General features: G+C 43.1%; 2 protein-coding genes across 2 annotated transcripts; one reads left to right on the forward strand and one right to left on the reverse strand.

The window, feature by feature from the left end:
• Window positions 1-1,674: 1,674 nt before the first annotated feature.
• On the forward strand, window positions 1,675-6,152 carry LOC102707378 (calcium uptake protein, mitochondrial-like). Its single transcript, XM_015833179.2, has 8 exons — window positions 1,675-2,061; window positions 2,266-2,333; window positions 2,480-2,703; window positions 3,139-3,222; window positions 4,229-4,442; window positions 5,323-5,499; window positions 5,586-5,705; window positions 5,940-6,152. The coding sequence occupies exons 1-8, from the start codon at window positions 1,740-1,742 to the stop codon at window positions 6,150-6,152; spliced, it is 1,422 nt and encodes a 473-aa protein (XP_015688665.2). The 5' UTR covers window positions 1,675-1,739.
• A 661-nt stretch (window positions 6,153-6,813) lies between these two features.
• Window positions 6,814-13,986, reverse strand: LOC102706721 (probable glycosyltransferase At5g20260). The gene is made up of 4 exons (XM_006647442.3): window positions 13,663-13,986; window positions 13,372-13,544; window positions 7,870-8,224; window positions 6,814-7,749 (listed from the first exon to the last, which is right to left on the reverse strand). The coding sequence occupies exons 1-4, from the start codon at window positions 13,834-13,836 to the stop codon at window positions 7,075-7,077; spliced, it is 1,377 nt and encodes a 458-aa protein (XP_006647505.3). The 5' UTR covers window positions 13,837-13,986; the 3' UTR covers window positions 6,814-7,074.
• Between the last annotated feature and the right edge of the window lie 910 nt (window positions 13,987-14,896).

Raw genomic sequence — 14,896 nt, forward strand, 5'->3', positions numbered from 1 at the left:
CAATAGGTATGTAATCAAGTCAAATATCAACTATAGGTTCAGGCATTAAGGTCCATCATCCTCAACTCCTCATCCATTCATCCACATTCCATAGAACTAAAAGTATCAATTATGCAAAAGAAACAACTCAATAAGCAAGTAAGCAACAACACCTATAGGTTTACTATGCCCTCCTCCTCCATGACGAGTGCAACAATGAGATAGGGCACATGAGGACTCTAGGAAGCAATAGATATAAACTAAGTGATAAGTGAGAACTGACAAACACAAAATGAGATAAATAAGAAAAGGAATAGTGACAATGGCCGGCGACAAAACTATGGCTTGTGGGATAAAACAAAGTTCTCATCCTCGGTGGGTGGCCAGGTGGCAACTGATGATGAGATGGAGCAACCGAGGTTGCAATAGCAGGTACGAGCGCAAAGTTGAAATGACGATTGGCAAGTGGTTAGACAAGACCATCGTGGCATGTGCGTCAGGGCGAGGATGGTGACCGAGATTGATTGGCTAGGGACTAGGATTTGGAGTAGTATGGACTTTGTTCTTTTTGGGCCTAGTTTTGGACCTAGTGGAGAATTGGATTGCTAACCTTTTGGGTCACAAACCAAATTCATAAGCTCGCAAGCTAGCTTGTTATGGAAAATATTTTGAAACATTAGCTTGGCTAGTTAAGAAAACAAAATGATGTGAGTGAGTTAAACGATGAGCTTTTCATCGAGATGGAGGGATTGGAGGGGATTAAAGGGGAATAATTCCATATCACAGTAGATGTAAAATAAATCCCCTCCAGACATTATTTAATAAAGGGATTAACATGATAATAACTTATTAGATCAAAACAAATTTTCACAAGGCTTGAACGGGAATAATCTATAAGTTTTCCTTGCTAGAGATCTTATTACGGCAAGTAGCCGAAGTGTCAGACATGAATTCATGATAAAAGTGGACCTTTTAAGTAGAAACAAGGGGAAATTCCTATATGCACATCATCCACATAGGTTGTTTATTTTGCTAAAAGAACTTAACATTTTTGTTGGTAGAGTCAAAGAGCAGGAACGACAAATGTACTTTTTGCGAGGGAAAGACCCTAGTATATTCAATTTTTCGTAAATTTTGATAAAATTAGGAAGATATAATATACATCTGCTTCATAATGTAAGACCTTTTAGTATTGACTAGATACACATATAATATATCTTGATATATTGATAAATTTAGACATAGACAAAAACATTAAATGATATGAAACGGAACAAATGCTTTACCATACTAAAAGTTTGACAATGCCAATATTTAATAAATAAAAGGAAAAATTGTAAGGATGCTATTATAATTTTGCAAAATAGTAAATATGTCATTCTTGGTCCACATGTCATTGACTCATGTGAATCCTATACATCATTGAGATCTCTAATTTTATAAAATCATAATGACACGGTTGCAAATTTTCAAAAATAAAAAATCACCCCAGTTTCCGTCGCGCCAGTGGAAGAAACCCACCGTCCTTGCTGCGTGTATGGTTCCAGCCTCCAGGCTCCCCTCCCCGCACTAGAAAACCGGGCAGCACACCATTAAAAACGCCATTAATAGCAAGCTTACCCCTTCCCTAATCTCCCTCCTATTCCTTGCGTGTCGCCGTCTACTGGCTTCTTCTGGCCTAGCTCGCCCCCAGGCCCCACCCCGTGCGCCCTCGCATCGCCGCTTCCTCCCTCCCTCCCCACGAAGACCATTTGTTTGCCATGGCCGCCGCGTTGACCCGCGCGCCGTCCCTCCGATCCGCCATCCGACGGCTCGGATCCTCCCACGCCTTCTTCTTCGCCTCCGCGGCGGCGTCGGCCCCGCGCCGCGAAGCGAGGGCTGCCAGCGCGGCCGCGGCGGCGGCAGTGGCGGCCGGGTCTGGGCTGGGGATCTGGCTGCTGCCGCCGATCGCGCAGCCGCTGGCGGACTCCGGCCAGGTGGGGAATGTGCCTGCGGCGGCGGCGGCGGAGGCGTTCGGCGGTGTCGCGTCCGCGGAGGAGGAGGAGGAGGAGCCGGAGGAGAGGCGCAGGTTCCTGTTTGGAGGTGAGGTTGTACTTTGTTCGTGCGTGTTGTTTTAGGTTGGTTTTTGCAATGCGAGCGATTTTTTGCGCGTTTTCTGCGGGAGAGCGAGTTGGTCTCGTCACAATTTTCTTTTTATCGCTATAATTTTGCGTGGGAAGAGACAAATTTGGTCGCCATTATGCAAGCGGCATGCTGATTTTGGTCACGATGTTTCTTCGAATGTAGACTCGTATCGCAGAAGGGTGTTCTTCAACTACGAGAAGAGGATCCGGACGCGCAGCCCTCCTGAAAAGGTAACCATGGTGCCATATTCAGAGCAACTTTTTTTTTAAAAAAAAAGAAAAATAAGAAATGATTCAGAGCAACTTTGTGTATCCATCTCATGATCTGACAAATTATTGGTTTCTAACACTAATGATTTTCGTGTTTTTACTGCAAGATCTTTGAATATTTCGCGTCCGTTCGGAACCCAGAGGGTGAAGTTTACATGTTACCCGCGGACCTGATGAGGGCGGTTGTCCCCGTTTTTCCGCCATCTGAATCGAAAGCCGTCAGGGAAGGGAGGCTCAGAGGGGAGCGCAATCCTGGCGAGTTACACTGTTCCCCGTCGGAATTTTTCATGTTGTTCGACACGAATGGAGATGGGCTCATCTCTTTCGCTGAGTAAGTAGTGATTCACTGATTTGTCACCTAAGCTGTGGTATCTAATTTCGGTACCAGATAGAATTATTTGCATCCGGCACAATTACTGTCATGTAGTAATGCACTACGCACATAAAGTGTCCTAGGTTCTACTGTCATGAAAGAACAGTTTGTGTACTAGCCTGATTGGGTGCGAATCCTTCCCTAAACGCATTATGTGGATCATACTTTTATCCCTCCACACATGCATAATACCCTTCTCTAAAAAAAAACACATGCATAATTTGAGAAGTTGTCATATATATACACATAGGTCGTCATCTCAACTGATAATGACACATGCTTGGATATGAGTGCTACTAGTATTGACATTTGCATTCTATGTTTCTCTTATCGGTTTGCTGATTAAAAGAGGAAGTAACTTGATGGATTTTCTGAAATTGCTTGTCTTTACAGGTACATTTTCTTTGTGACACTGCTTAGCATTCCTGAATCGAGCTTCAATGTAGCTTTCAAGATGTTTGACCTTGACCACAATGGGTAAGCTATCCACCAGCTACTGGACCTGATTGTAATAAAATCCTATGCTCTTGAGATTTGTATGCATATGTAGATGGTTATACACACATCTTAAACCATTTTTGTTTAGAGATGTCCTCAGTTGCAAATTTTGTTTGAAGTATATTTCATTAACGAGTCTCTTCATTTGTTTATACTAACTGAAGTTTGTTTAATTATGATGGCATGCATAATCTATAATAGCTAATGACACATGAGAAAAAGCATCCCCACATTTTCCTTTTTCTTCAATGGACTTGATAAAGCCTTGTAAAGAACTTCCAGAGTCCAGACTTCCACACTTCCACAAGGCATCTTTGCTCCATTGGCTAACAACTGCTTCCATGGTTTTCCAAACTTCCATGGTTTGCTCCAGACTTTCAAAACAATTACTTGATTTCTGAAAAATGAAAAACTCCCAAGCACCCAGTCATGATAGAATGGCCTTACACATGAGAACTGAAGAATTTACACATCCATACATTAACCATATTTGTGCAGCATCATTCTGGTATAATCTGTTTTTTCTCCATAGCCTATGCCATACGAGTCTAGGAGTCCCGCAAACAAATTAATGACATTTGTCACTGATGGATCATTAAGCTATCAAGCTTATACACATGTACGAGAAATTATATCATAAATTAATAAGTATTTATATAACATTCTTGCAAAGCCTCCGGGAACTAAATAAGATTGATTTGACAAACCCTACTCCCTAGTATTCAGTAATTTTGAACATCGTTATTTGCTGAAGCCTTTAATGGTATCACCTTTTTGTATAGGATTACTGTCTTATTTGTGCACAAGTGTTTTTTACATGTGACAATTCGTGTGCAGTTAAATTTGTGGTCCAGAAAAGACCTGCTTTTATGAGCATGCTCAATCATCTCACTTGTAAATTTGATGGTAAAGAAGGGTATGAACAAAATCTGGCAAACTTTTAAATGCTATTTCTTTACTCTAATCTACTATCTGAACTTCTCAGGAAAATAGACAAAGAAGAGTTTAAGAAAGTAATGACGTTGATGCGGTCCTATAATAGGCAAGGAGCTGCCCACAGGGATGGTTTACGTTTTGGTCTTAAAGTTGGTCAATCGGTGGAAAATGGTGGACTGGTTGAGTACTTCTTTGGCAAGGATGGGAATGACCATTTACACTATGATACGTTCTCTGATTTTTTGAAGCAATTGCACGATGAGGTGATTTTTTCTAAAAGTTCCATCCTTCGTTTCTTCTGAACTATCTTATTGTTGATGGCTTGATGCAATATTTGAGACTTGAGCTAGAAGCTAAATAAGTTATGTGGACCAAAGCTGCCCATTTTGTGTGCGTGTGCATGTTGTGCAGAGGCACACAAACAATTTTTGTTCTTGTCATGAATATTGTACAAAGCACAAAAAGAGTTTCTCCATTACATTGTTCCCTCCAGGAAGAAAATCAATTAAGTAGTAGGTTATATTTATAGATTTTGCTGGTTAACTTTCATATATGCTATTTGATTTAAAACTAGACGTTAAACGAGATACACAGACACCACTTAAGCTAGCTAGAAGCCTAGAAGAGTATATGGTACAACCGCTTGTATTGGAAAAGCAATGTTAATAAAAGGAAGTAAAATAAGGGAGGAACTGACACCACAGCAATCCACATTCTTAATACAACTATACAAATCCAACATTTGCTTCATTTCCTTGTTTTTTGTATTTTGAGATGTCTTTGTCTTGGGAAAACAACACCTTGCAAAGGTCAACGTTCAATGCATCCACATTCATTGTTTTCTTTTTGTTCAATGCCTCTAAATTGATCGATTTTGTATTGTTCTAGTGTAATTGGAGAGTTATCATTTTGTTCTAGCTTAGCTTATAGAAATACCTCAAGAACCAAAAATAGGTTCAACAAAGAAACATAATGTTGAGATTATAAACGTCATTAAATTATTAAGCAAAAGCATGAAAGTTCTTGCTGTGTTAAAAGCATAATTAGTGAGCTTGTTCTGCCCTGTTAATCTGTTATTATGGTATTACCTCTGGTGGTCTGGTTTCCCATCAGTATATCTAATCCCTATTCAATTATGTGCAGATTGTTCGCTTGGAGTTCAGTCACTATGATGTCAAATCATCCAAGACAATATCTGTGAAGGACTTTGCATTATCCATGGTTGCTTCTGCTGATATGAATCACATAAATAAGCTAATTGACAGAGTTGATGATTTTGATGTTGATCCTGATCTCAAGGATTTGCGTGTTACCTTTGAGGTTTGGCAATTTGATATCTAGACATTCTTATCGTAGTTCTTTGGTTGGGTTTATTATGCCTATCATCATTATTACCTGAACTTCAGGAATTCAAGGCTTTTGCTGATCTGCGGCGAAAATTGGAACCATTCGCAATGGCAATCTTCAGTTATGGCAAAATAAATGGTTTGCTGACCAAGCAGGATCTAAAACGTGCAGCAAATCATGTAAGGTTCTTGATAATTCTGTTTATTCCTTTTGATATGTCATGAGATATGAATCATCTAGTTTCAATTTAAGTCCTCTCTTAAGCATTTTGAACTATCACTGACTTGTTTCATATTTCCATCATATAGATAGCGCCATGTGCTAACTGAACAGCTAGGTCTTTAGGACTTTCCCAAGGTACCCACTTAATTTGGATGTATTTTCTGATTAACTCTTGCAACAATGTTTTATAGGTTTGTGGAGTGGACTTGACTGATAAAGTGGTGGACGTCATTTTCCATGTGTTCGATGCAAACCAGGATGGGAGCCTAAGCGCAGATGAGTTCTTGAGGGCACTGCAAAGACGAGAAAGTGATATTCGCCAGCCAGCTACTTCAGGTTTATTGGGAGTATTTACCTGTTTGTTGAACTGTACAAAGTGTTCTGTTCAGCAGATGGTGATCTAGTAAGTCTCTTGATAATCCCAAGATTGTCTCTTTGCCCTTGTTTACACTCGATTTGATTTTCATATGCTATAACCGCTATATATATTTTTTCAGCCGCATAATTCAGCTTGATAAGGTTCATCTTGTGATGTTTCTTTTGCCATGTGCAGGTGCTGGAGAGCGAAAACGACCATCTCTGGAGTTCCCTGCAAGCACGATTTTGCTGTAAATAGTCTTGCTTATCAAAGTTGCCGAAACATGTAGTAGCAGCTGCAAATAACACGTTTCGGTCTAGCCCAAGGGCACTGACAGAACTCTCTACTCTACTGATGTTTAAATGGAACTATGACACTGAACCTCGTCAACTGTTTGCGCCTTGATTCAGTTGTAACGTTAACCCTTTTACCTATGTCAACAAGTTAGCGAGAACTGCCCAAATGAATCAACGAAAGTATGAAATGTAGCAACCTGAGAGTACATCATTTCTTAACAGTATTGTGTGATGGCAACCACAGTTTTATTTTAGTTTATTAAAAAACAAATTTAGTCTTTTCTTTATGATTTTTTAACCTTAAAATAAAGTTGATTTTGAAGTTATTCACCGAACTTTATTTTTCATGGCTTTTAGATCTTTAGAAATACTATAAAAATTTTATTCATGTATTATTTTTTTGTTTGCAAATATCATTGGACATTTTCTATTAGAAGCCAAACAATCGACCCCATACATCATGCTTGATCGGTGAAAACGAGGCTACTGTGGGGTTATATTGAGAGTTATTTGCAAATCTTAACAGTACACATCCTTAAATGGAACGAAAAAGGAGTGACCTAACATTCATTCAATCATGGACTAGTATAAACTCTTGCCAAAAACCTACTGAAATTGCCAAAACACACGAGGCAGGTACAGTGCGCGTGTAGATATGTAAAGCGGCGGCGATCAGTAGGGGAGCCTGACGTTGAGCCTCCTGAGCCAGATGGAGTGGAGCACCATGTGGATGATGTCGAACCGGCGCGCGGGGCGGTGGAGCACGAAGTGGCGCTGCGCCTGCAGCACCCTGGCGCGCAGCACCCGGTACCTGCGCTCCGACACGCGGCCCAGGATGCGCTTCAGCTCCGGTATCCTCGCCGCCGGCACGGCCACCGACATCTTGCCCCAGTCCAGCACGTCGCTGAACGGCGGCGGGTAGCCCTCCGAGATGATCACCGGCACGCACCCGGCGAACACGGACTCCACCACCCGCGGGCTCGCCACCTCGAACCCGCTCGGGCAGAGGCAGAAGCGGGCGCCGGCCATCAGCGCGTGGTAGTCCTCGCCGGCGGGGAGGTACTCGTGCACGCGCATGTCCGGGTCGTCGCCCCTCCTCCCGAGGCGCCAGTGCCGCAGGAGCTGGTCGCGGATGTGGCCGTGCCTGCCGCCGGCGAAGAAGGCGAGCGCGGTGCGGTTCTCCGGCGGCAGCCCGGACGTCGGGCGCCGGAGGACGCCGTCGGCGAGGTTCACCTCCGGCAGCGTCGCGTCCTTCCGCGGCCTGAAGCCCTCCGACGTGTTGGCGTTGCACAGCACACGGATCGCGTTGCCGTACAGCCGCGTGTCCGCCCCGGTCACCATCGGCGCCTGCACCGCCGTACAGAAACATCACCGGCGAACTCAGCGTCAATGATCGATGATCTCGACACACACACGAATGCATTTCGGGAGCTAGCGATCGGTCGAGCACGGCGATATCGATCGTACCCAGTCATGGCATGACACGATGACGTGGTCGGCGCCGCGGGAGCGGTTCCAGTAAGGGTAGCGCTCGGCGACGACGCGGACGTAGTCGGCGACGAGGCGGCGGAGCGGCGCGAGGTTGCCGGTGGCGTTGAGGCGGTAGACGTAGTGGACGAGGTTGCAGACGCTGATGGGGAGGAGGAAGGCGTGCGCGTCGCCGGGGCGGCGCGCGGCGAAGCGGCTCCGGCGGTCCTCCATCTCGTACATGAACTGCCCCTCGATCGAGTAGATGTCGGTGCCCGGCGCGAGGTGCGCCACCGGCGGCTCCCCTTCCCTGTACGTCCACACCTTGAACTTCCTCTCCATCTCCACGTAGCTCCTGATCCATCCATCCATCTATCGTCAATTAATTATACATCGCAAATGCATGCAGATTATAAGAGGTGATTGTTGAACAACATATTTATAAACGGAAAATATTTTATGAATAAAATTTTTTCATATACATATTATTAATTATCTAAAAGCTAAGGCTAAAAAATAAAATATAACAAAAGAACTCTAAATTAACTCAAAATTTAAGGTTAAATGTTTAAATTTTGTCTCGAAACGAAAAGATGGAAGTACAATTCTTTGCTCTTAGTTAGGACATCAGATGTTCATGGCAGAGCAGCGAAGATTAATCTACGCTACGTTGCTACCGCTGACCGGGCTTTTTTCCGGCGATCTACAGAATCGCCGTTCCGTCGAGATCAGGTCGGAATCGGCGGCGACTCCGACTCGACGTCGCGTCCGCACAGAAGAAAAAGAAAGGAGCAGACACACGCACGCAGGAGAAAAATTGATCGTTCCAAGGACAAGCCATCAGATCGTGCCGTCCAATCCACGCTACTGTAGCAGCTATAGTACAGCTACAGTAACAGTATCGTTTTTCTTTCCAGATTTAATTGCTACATTTACCCGATCTTGTGTGCCCAAAAGTTGTCAGATCAACTATTGTGCATCGTTCCGAGCACTGGAGTTTCGCGTATCTGCTTGGGTTCAACATATTAATACCAACAGATTCAGGATTTATTCCCAATGGCGAGTTTAAAGTATGATCTACCTCTTTTGGACCGAGACACAAGATTCTCATTGTGGCAAGTGAAGATGCGTGCAATTCTTGCACAGCAAGATCTGGATGATGCACTTGATGGATTCAACAACAAAAGGACAAATGATTGGTCCGACGATGAGAAGAAGAGAGACCGTAAGGCTATGGCATATATCCATCTTCATCTATCCAATAATATTTTGCAGGAAGTGCTTAAGGAGAAGACAGCTGCCGCGCTGTGGTTGAAGCTGGAACAGATATGCATGACAAAGGATCTAACCAGCAAGATGCACTTGAAGCAAAAGTTATTTCTGCACAAGTTGCAAGATGATGAGTCTGTGATGGATCATCTCTCCACTTTCAAGGAAATTGTTGCTGACCTTGAGTCCATGGAGATAAAGTATGATGAAGAGGATTTAGGCCTTATTCTGTTGTGCTCATTGCCTAGCTCATATGCAAATTTCAGAGATACTATCTTGTATAGTCGTGATACTCTAACTTTGCAAGAAGTTTATGATGCTTTCATGCCAAAGAAAAGATGAAGAAGATGGTACCTTCTGAAGGATCTAACTCACAACCAGAAAGCTTGGTTGTTCGGGGCAGGCAACAAGGGAAGAACACAGACAACAAATCAAGAGACAAAAGTTCTAGTGGCTACCGCGGGAGATCAAAATCCAGAGGCAGGTATAAGTCATGCAAATACTGCAAGAGAGGTGGACATGATATTTCCGATTGTTGGAAGCTACAGAACAAAGAAAAGCACAAGGAAAATTATAAATCGAAAGGTAAGCAAGAAGAGCAAGGTAAAGCCGCAGTTGCTACTGATAATAAACCAGATGCAGAATTACTGGTTGCTTATGCTGGTTGTGTACAAACCAGTGACGAGTGGCTTCTTGATACTGGATGCACCTATCATATGTGCCCTAATAGGGATTGGTTTACCACCTATGAACCTGTACAAGGTGGTAATGTTTTGATGGGTGATAATACGCCCTGCAAAGTTGCGGGCGTTGGTACTATACAGATCAAGATGTTTGATGGCTGCATTAGAACATTATCAGATGTGCGGCATATTCCCAGTTTAAAGAGAAATCTCATCTCTTTATCTACTCTTGATCGCAAAGGGTACAGATATTCCGGTGGAGACGGAATTTTGAAGGTAACAAAAGGCTCTCTTGTTGTGATGAAAGCTGATATTAAAACTGCCGATTTGTACCATCTACGAGGTACTACGATAGTAGGTAATGTTGCTGCAGTTACCGATTCATTATCAAATTCCGATCTTTGGCATATGCGTCTCGGGCATATGAGTGAAATTGGTTTGGCAGAATTGAGCAAGAGAGGATTACTAGATGGACAAAACATCGGAAAGTTGAAATTTTGTGAGCATTGTATCTTTGGCAAACACAAGAGGGTGAAGTTTACCACATCCACACATACTACTGAAGGTATTCTTGATTATGTGCATTCTGACTTATGGGGTCCTGTTCGTAAGAGGTCATTTGGAGGTGCTCGTTATATGATGACTATCGTTGATGATTATTCGAGAAAAGTTTGGCCCTATTTTCTAAAGCACAAATTTGAAGCTTTTTTGGTATTTAAGGAGTGGAAGACTATGGTCGAAAGACAGACTGAAAGGAAGGTGAAAGTCCTTCGTACTGATAATGGGATGGAGTTCTGTTCTAGGCAATTTAAATCATATTGTAGGTCAGAAGGCATTGTGCGCCACTACACCGTTTCTCATACACCTCAACAGAACGGCGTAGTTGAGCGTATGAACAGGACAATTATTTCAAAGGCCCGTTGTATGCTGTCAAATGCAGGTTTACCTAGACGTTTTTGGGCGGAAGCTGCTTCCACTGCTTGTTATCTTATTAATCGCTCACCCAGTTATGCCATCGATAAGAAGACTCCAATTGAGATGTGGTCTGGTTCCCCAGCTAATTATTCAGACCTGAAAGTATTTGGTTGTACTGCTTATGCTCACGTTGACAACGGTAAATTGGAGCCTAGAGCTATTAAGTGCATATTTCTTGGTTATCCTTCTGGTGTGAAAGCTTACAAGTTATGGTGTCCTGAAACCCAAAAGATTGTGATTAGTAGAAATGTCATCTTCAATGAAACAGTTATGTTGAATGATAAATCTTCTACTAATGTTCCTGTAAAGAGTCAGCAGAAAGCAAGCGTGCAGGTGGAGCACTTGATCAGTTCAGTACATGTACCAGAAAAAGAGAATATTGCTAGTAACCAAGATGCACCGGTTATTGAAGAGTCAGACTCTTCTGTTGTTGAGCAGTCACCAAAATACTCTATTGCACAAGGCAGAGCTAGGCGAAATATTAAAGCCCCTCAAAGATTGATCGAAGAAGCGAACATAGTTGCTTATGCTATGAGTGTGGCGCAAGAAATCGAAGGTAATGCAGAACCTTCTTCATATTCTGAGGCTATTGTTTCTGCCGATAGCAATAGATGGATAGCTGCCATGCATGACGAGATGGAGTCACTTGAAAAGAATCATACTTGGAAATTGGTGGAATTGCCAAAGGAGAAGAAACCTATCCGTTGCAAGTGGATTTTCAAAAGAAAGGAAGGTATATCTCCAACTGATGGGACAAGATATAAAGCAAGGTTAGTTGCTAAAGGATATAGCCAGATTCCAGGTATTGATTTCAATGATGTGTTTTCCCCAGTTGTGAAGCATAGTTCAATTCGCACTTTACTTGGTATCGTTGCAATACATGATTATGAACTAGAGCAATTAGATGTGAAAACTGCATTTTTACATGGGGAGTTAGAAGAAGACATCTATATGGAGCAACCGGAAGGTTTTGTTGTTCCTGGTAAAGAAAACCTTGTCTGTAGGTTGGATAAGTCCCTTTACGGGTTGAAACAATCACCTCGGCAATGGTACAAGAGATTTGACTCTTTCATGCTTTCTCAGAATTTCAAAAGATCACAATTTGATAGTTGTGTTTATCTTAAAGAGGTTAATGGTTCAATTATATATCTGCTTCTTTATGTTGATGATATGTTGATTGCTACAAAAGACAAATCAGAGATAGCAAAATTGAAGGCACAACTGAGTAGTGAGTTTGAGATGAAGGATTTAGGTGCAGCAAAGAAAATCCTCGGTATGGAAATTACCAGAGAAAGACGATCTGGCAAGTTGTATCTTAGTCAGAAAGGTTATATTGAAAAGGTCCTTCGTCGCTTCAATATGCATGATGCAAAGCCAGTAAGCACTCCTTTAGCTGCACATTTCAGATTATCTTCAGATTTTTGTCCACAATCAGAAGTTGATATTGAGTACATGTCTGGAGTTCCATATTCAAGAGCAGTTGGTTCACTTATGTATGCCATGGTATGTTCGCGTCCTGACTTATCACATGCATTGAGTGTTGTCAGTAGATACATGGCTAATCCTGGCAAAGAGCATTGGAAAGCAGTTCAATGGATTTTCAGATATCTGCGTGGTACTTCTAATGCTCGTTTGCAGTTTGGAACGTCTAGAGATGGACTTGTTGGTTATGTGGATTCAGATTTTGCTGGAGATTTGGATAGGAGAAGATCGCTTATAGGTTATGTTTTCACTATTGGAGGCTGTGCTGTTAGTTGGAAGGCAAGTTTGCAAGCAACTGTTGCCTTATCTACTACTGAAGCAGAGTATATGGCTATTTCTGAAGCTTGCAAAGAAGCTATTTGGCTCAGAGGCTTGTATACTGAGCTTTGTGGAATTACGTCTTGCATAAATATATTTTGTGACAGTTAAAGTACAATTTGCCTTACAAAGGATCAGATGTTTCATGAGAGAACTAAGCACATTGATGTCAGATATCACTTTATTCGAGGTGTTATTGCTGATGGTGATGTTAAGGTATGCAAGATAAGTACTCATGATAATCCAGCTGACATGATGACAAAGTCAGTTCCTGCCACTAAGTTTGAGCTTTGCTCAAGCTTGGTTGGTGTTACGGTATAGTCCAAGAGACTATTTGGCGCGCAATCAATTTGACCTGTGAGGTGTATATTGGTGGTTGATGATTTTAATGCTACAAGAGGAAATTTGTCTCAAGGTGGAGATTGTTAAATATGTGATCCGAATTGTAACTGGAATTATATCCGGATTAGTTTCCTAGTAGGTTTCTCCCAGTTGTTTCCTACTAGGAGTCGGATTAGTTTCCTAATAGGATTCTTTCGCCTAATCCTACTAGGACTCTTAGATTTTCCCCTTATATATACTCTTGTAGTCTGCACGGGAAGAAAAGAGTTCTCATTGTTTCCCCTGCATTGTAATCATATCCTCATAGTGATTATTGCCGGTTGGCGCCCGTGGTTTTTCCCGCAAGGGTTTTCCACGTTAAATTCGTGTCTCGTTTGTGCCTTTGTTTCTAACAACGTAGATATGTAAGTGATCGATCGATCGACGATGTTACCTGTGGAACGCACGGGCGTTGCGGTAGATGGCGCCGCGCGGCACGTAATCGTCGCCGGCGAGGTTGGAGCCGCGGCGGCGGATTCTCTCGTCCGACGGCGGCGCCGCGCGAGCCGCCCGGCGGATGGCCGACCGGGACCGAGCCAGGGCTCGCTCGATCTTGCCTCGCGTCACCTGCTACGCAGCACCGATCAGCAGCGTGGCCGGCGTACGAGTGGTTTTGCGCGGCGAACATACATCGCTCGCACGCACTCGATCGTCTGTCACGCGATCGAGCGAACAATTAAATTACCTTCTCGTTGATTAATCGATCAGCATGGCCACCTGTCGTCGTCGTCGGCAGCGGCGCCGTCTGGGGCTTGTTGGGGCCGTCTCGGCTGTCGGTCTGCGCGGCGGCGGCCGCCGCTACGACGGCGAGGAGTGCCAAGGCAGCGAGCGGCACGGTGGCGCGGACGCTCTTCTCCATGGAATGCTGTTGCGTTGGCTGGCCTGGTTAGCCGTCACTCCACTGGCTTGAAAGTGGCACGCCCATGCATGCGATGCGTGCCCACGGTCGGCGGCGGTATGGAGTGGAGTACGTGCTTGGTGCGTGTGTTTTGACTGATCCCCGTCGTGATCCGCACTGTCAGTTCAGTTCGTTAGAATCGCCGGTGCCCTGCTGGATTTAGTGGCTGTCTGGATCAGTGCTTGTTTTAGTCCCTGTCATCTCGAATGTAGACCGATAACAAAACAAATTACACAAATAAAGACTTTTATTAGATAAAGTTTTTAAGCCTAATTAAGCCACGGTTAGCAAATGTTTACTATAGCATTATATTCGTTAATCATGGACTAATTAGGCTTAATAGATTCGTATCACGAAATTGTCCAGAGTATGAGGTGAGTTTTATTAATAGTCTATATTTAATACTTCTAATTATTATTTAAATACTCGATGTGATAGAGACTTTTAAAAAAAAAAACTAAGGAAACAAACTGGCCCTTACAAACTCGTTCTGCCGTGCGTCCGCTGGCTGCCACCGCCTCGGTGCCTGCTCTGTGCCCGGTGTCGCCGTGGCAAAACAAGCGGGAGTGGGAGCAGCTACCAGTAGACTGTGGCGACCAGTCTGCGTGGTGTCATTTTGCCGGATTTGAGTCTTTAGTGCTATTATGGTTACTAACATATGTTCCATTCTTCTGTAGATTAGGGCCCCTCATTATAAGTCGCTGTCATAACGTCTTATGCAGCTGTAGAATTACGGTTACTTATATATATGGGTTTTTCTGGGTTAGGACCCTCACGAGAAGTCACTGCCTCTGTAGCGTTGGAGTGCTCAATCCCGTGATGTAGTGTTTCCGACTAATTTCGAATAACATATTACGTTTCCTATTTTTTATCTGGGAAATGTATTCTAATGTATCTTAGAGGCATCCTCTTGTTTTTACAAATCACCTAAAAGCCTTAATGTTTTTAATTAAATAGATTAATATGTGATATATCACTCCACAACTATGTTATTCTAAAATCCAACCTTTTAATTGGTAAC

Source organism: Oryza brachyantha, chromosome 2, assembly GCF_000231095.2.
Source record: "Oryza brachyantha chromosome 2, ObraRS2, whole genome shotgun sequence".
NCBI classification, from domain to species: Eukaryota; Viridiplantae; Streptophyta; class Magnoliopsida; order Poales; family Poaceae; genus Oryza; species Oryza brachyantha.

Bases quoted from the DNA above. Each gene is read 5' to 3' on its own strand.
- LOC102707378 (XM_015833179.2), top strand. From the start codon at position 1,740: ATGGCCGCCGCGTTGACCCGCGCGCCGTCCCTCCGATCCGCCATCCGA. The intron at 2,334-2,479 runs GTAACCATGGTG...TTTTACTGCAAG, and splicing joins CGCGCAGCCCTCCTGAAAAG to ATCTTTGAATATTTCGCGTC. The intron at 2,704-3,138 runs GTAAGTAGTGAT...TTGTCTTTACAG, and splicing joins GGGCTCATCTCTTTCGCTGA to GTACATTTTCTTTGTGACAC.
- LOC102706721 (XM_006647442.3), bottom strand. From the start codon at position 13,836: ATGGAGAAGAGCGTCCGCGCCACCGTGCCGCTCGCTGCCTTGGCACTC. The intron at 13,545-13,662 runs GTAATTTAATTG...GCTGCGTAGCAG, and splicing joins ATCGATTAATCAACGAGAAG to GTGACGCGAGGCAAGATCGA. The intron at 8,225-13,371 runs GTAACATCGTCG...TGGATGGATCAG, and splicing joins AACGCCCGTGCGTTCCACAG to GAGCTACGTGGAGATGGAGA.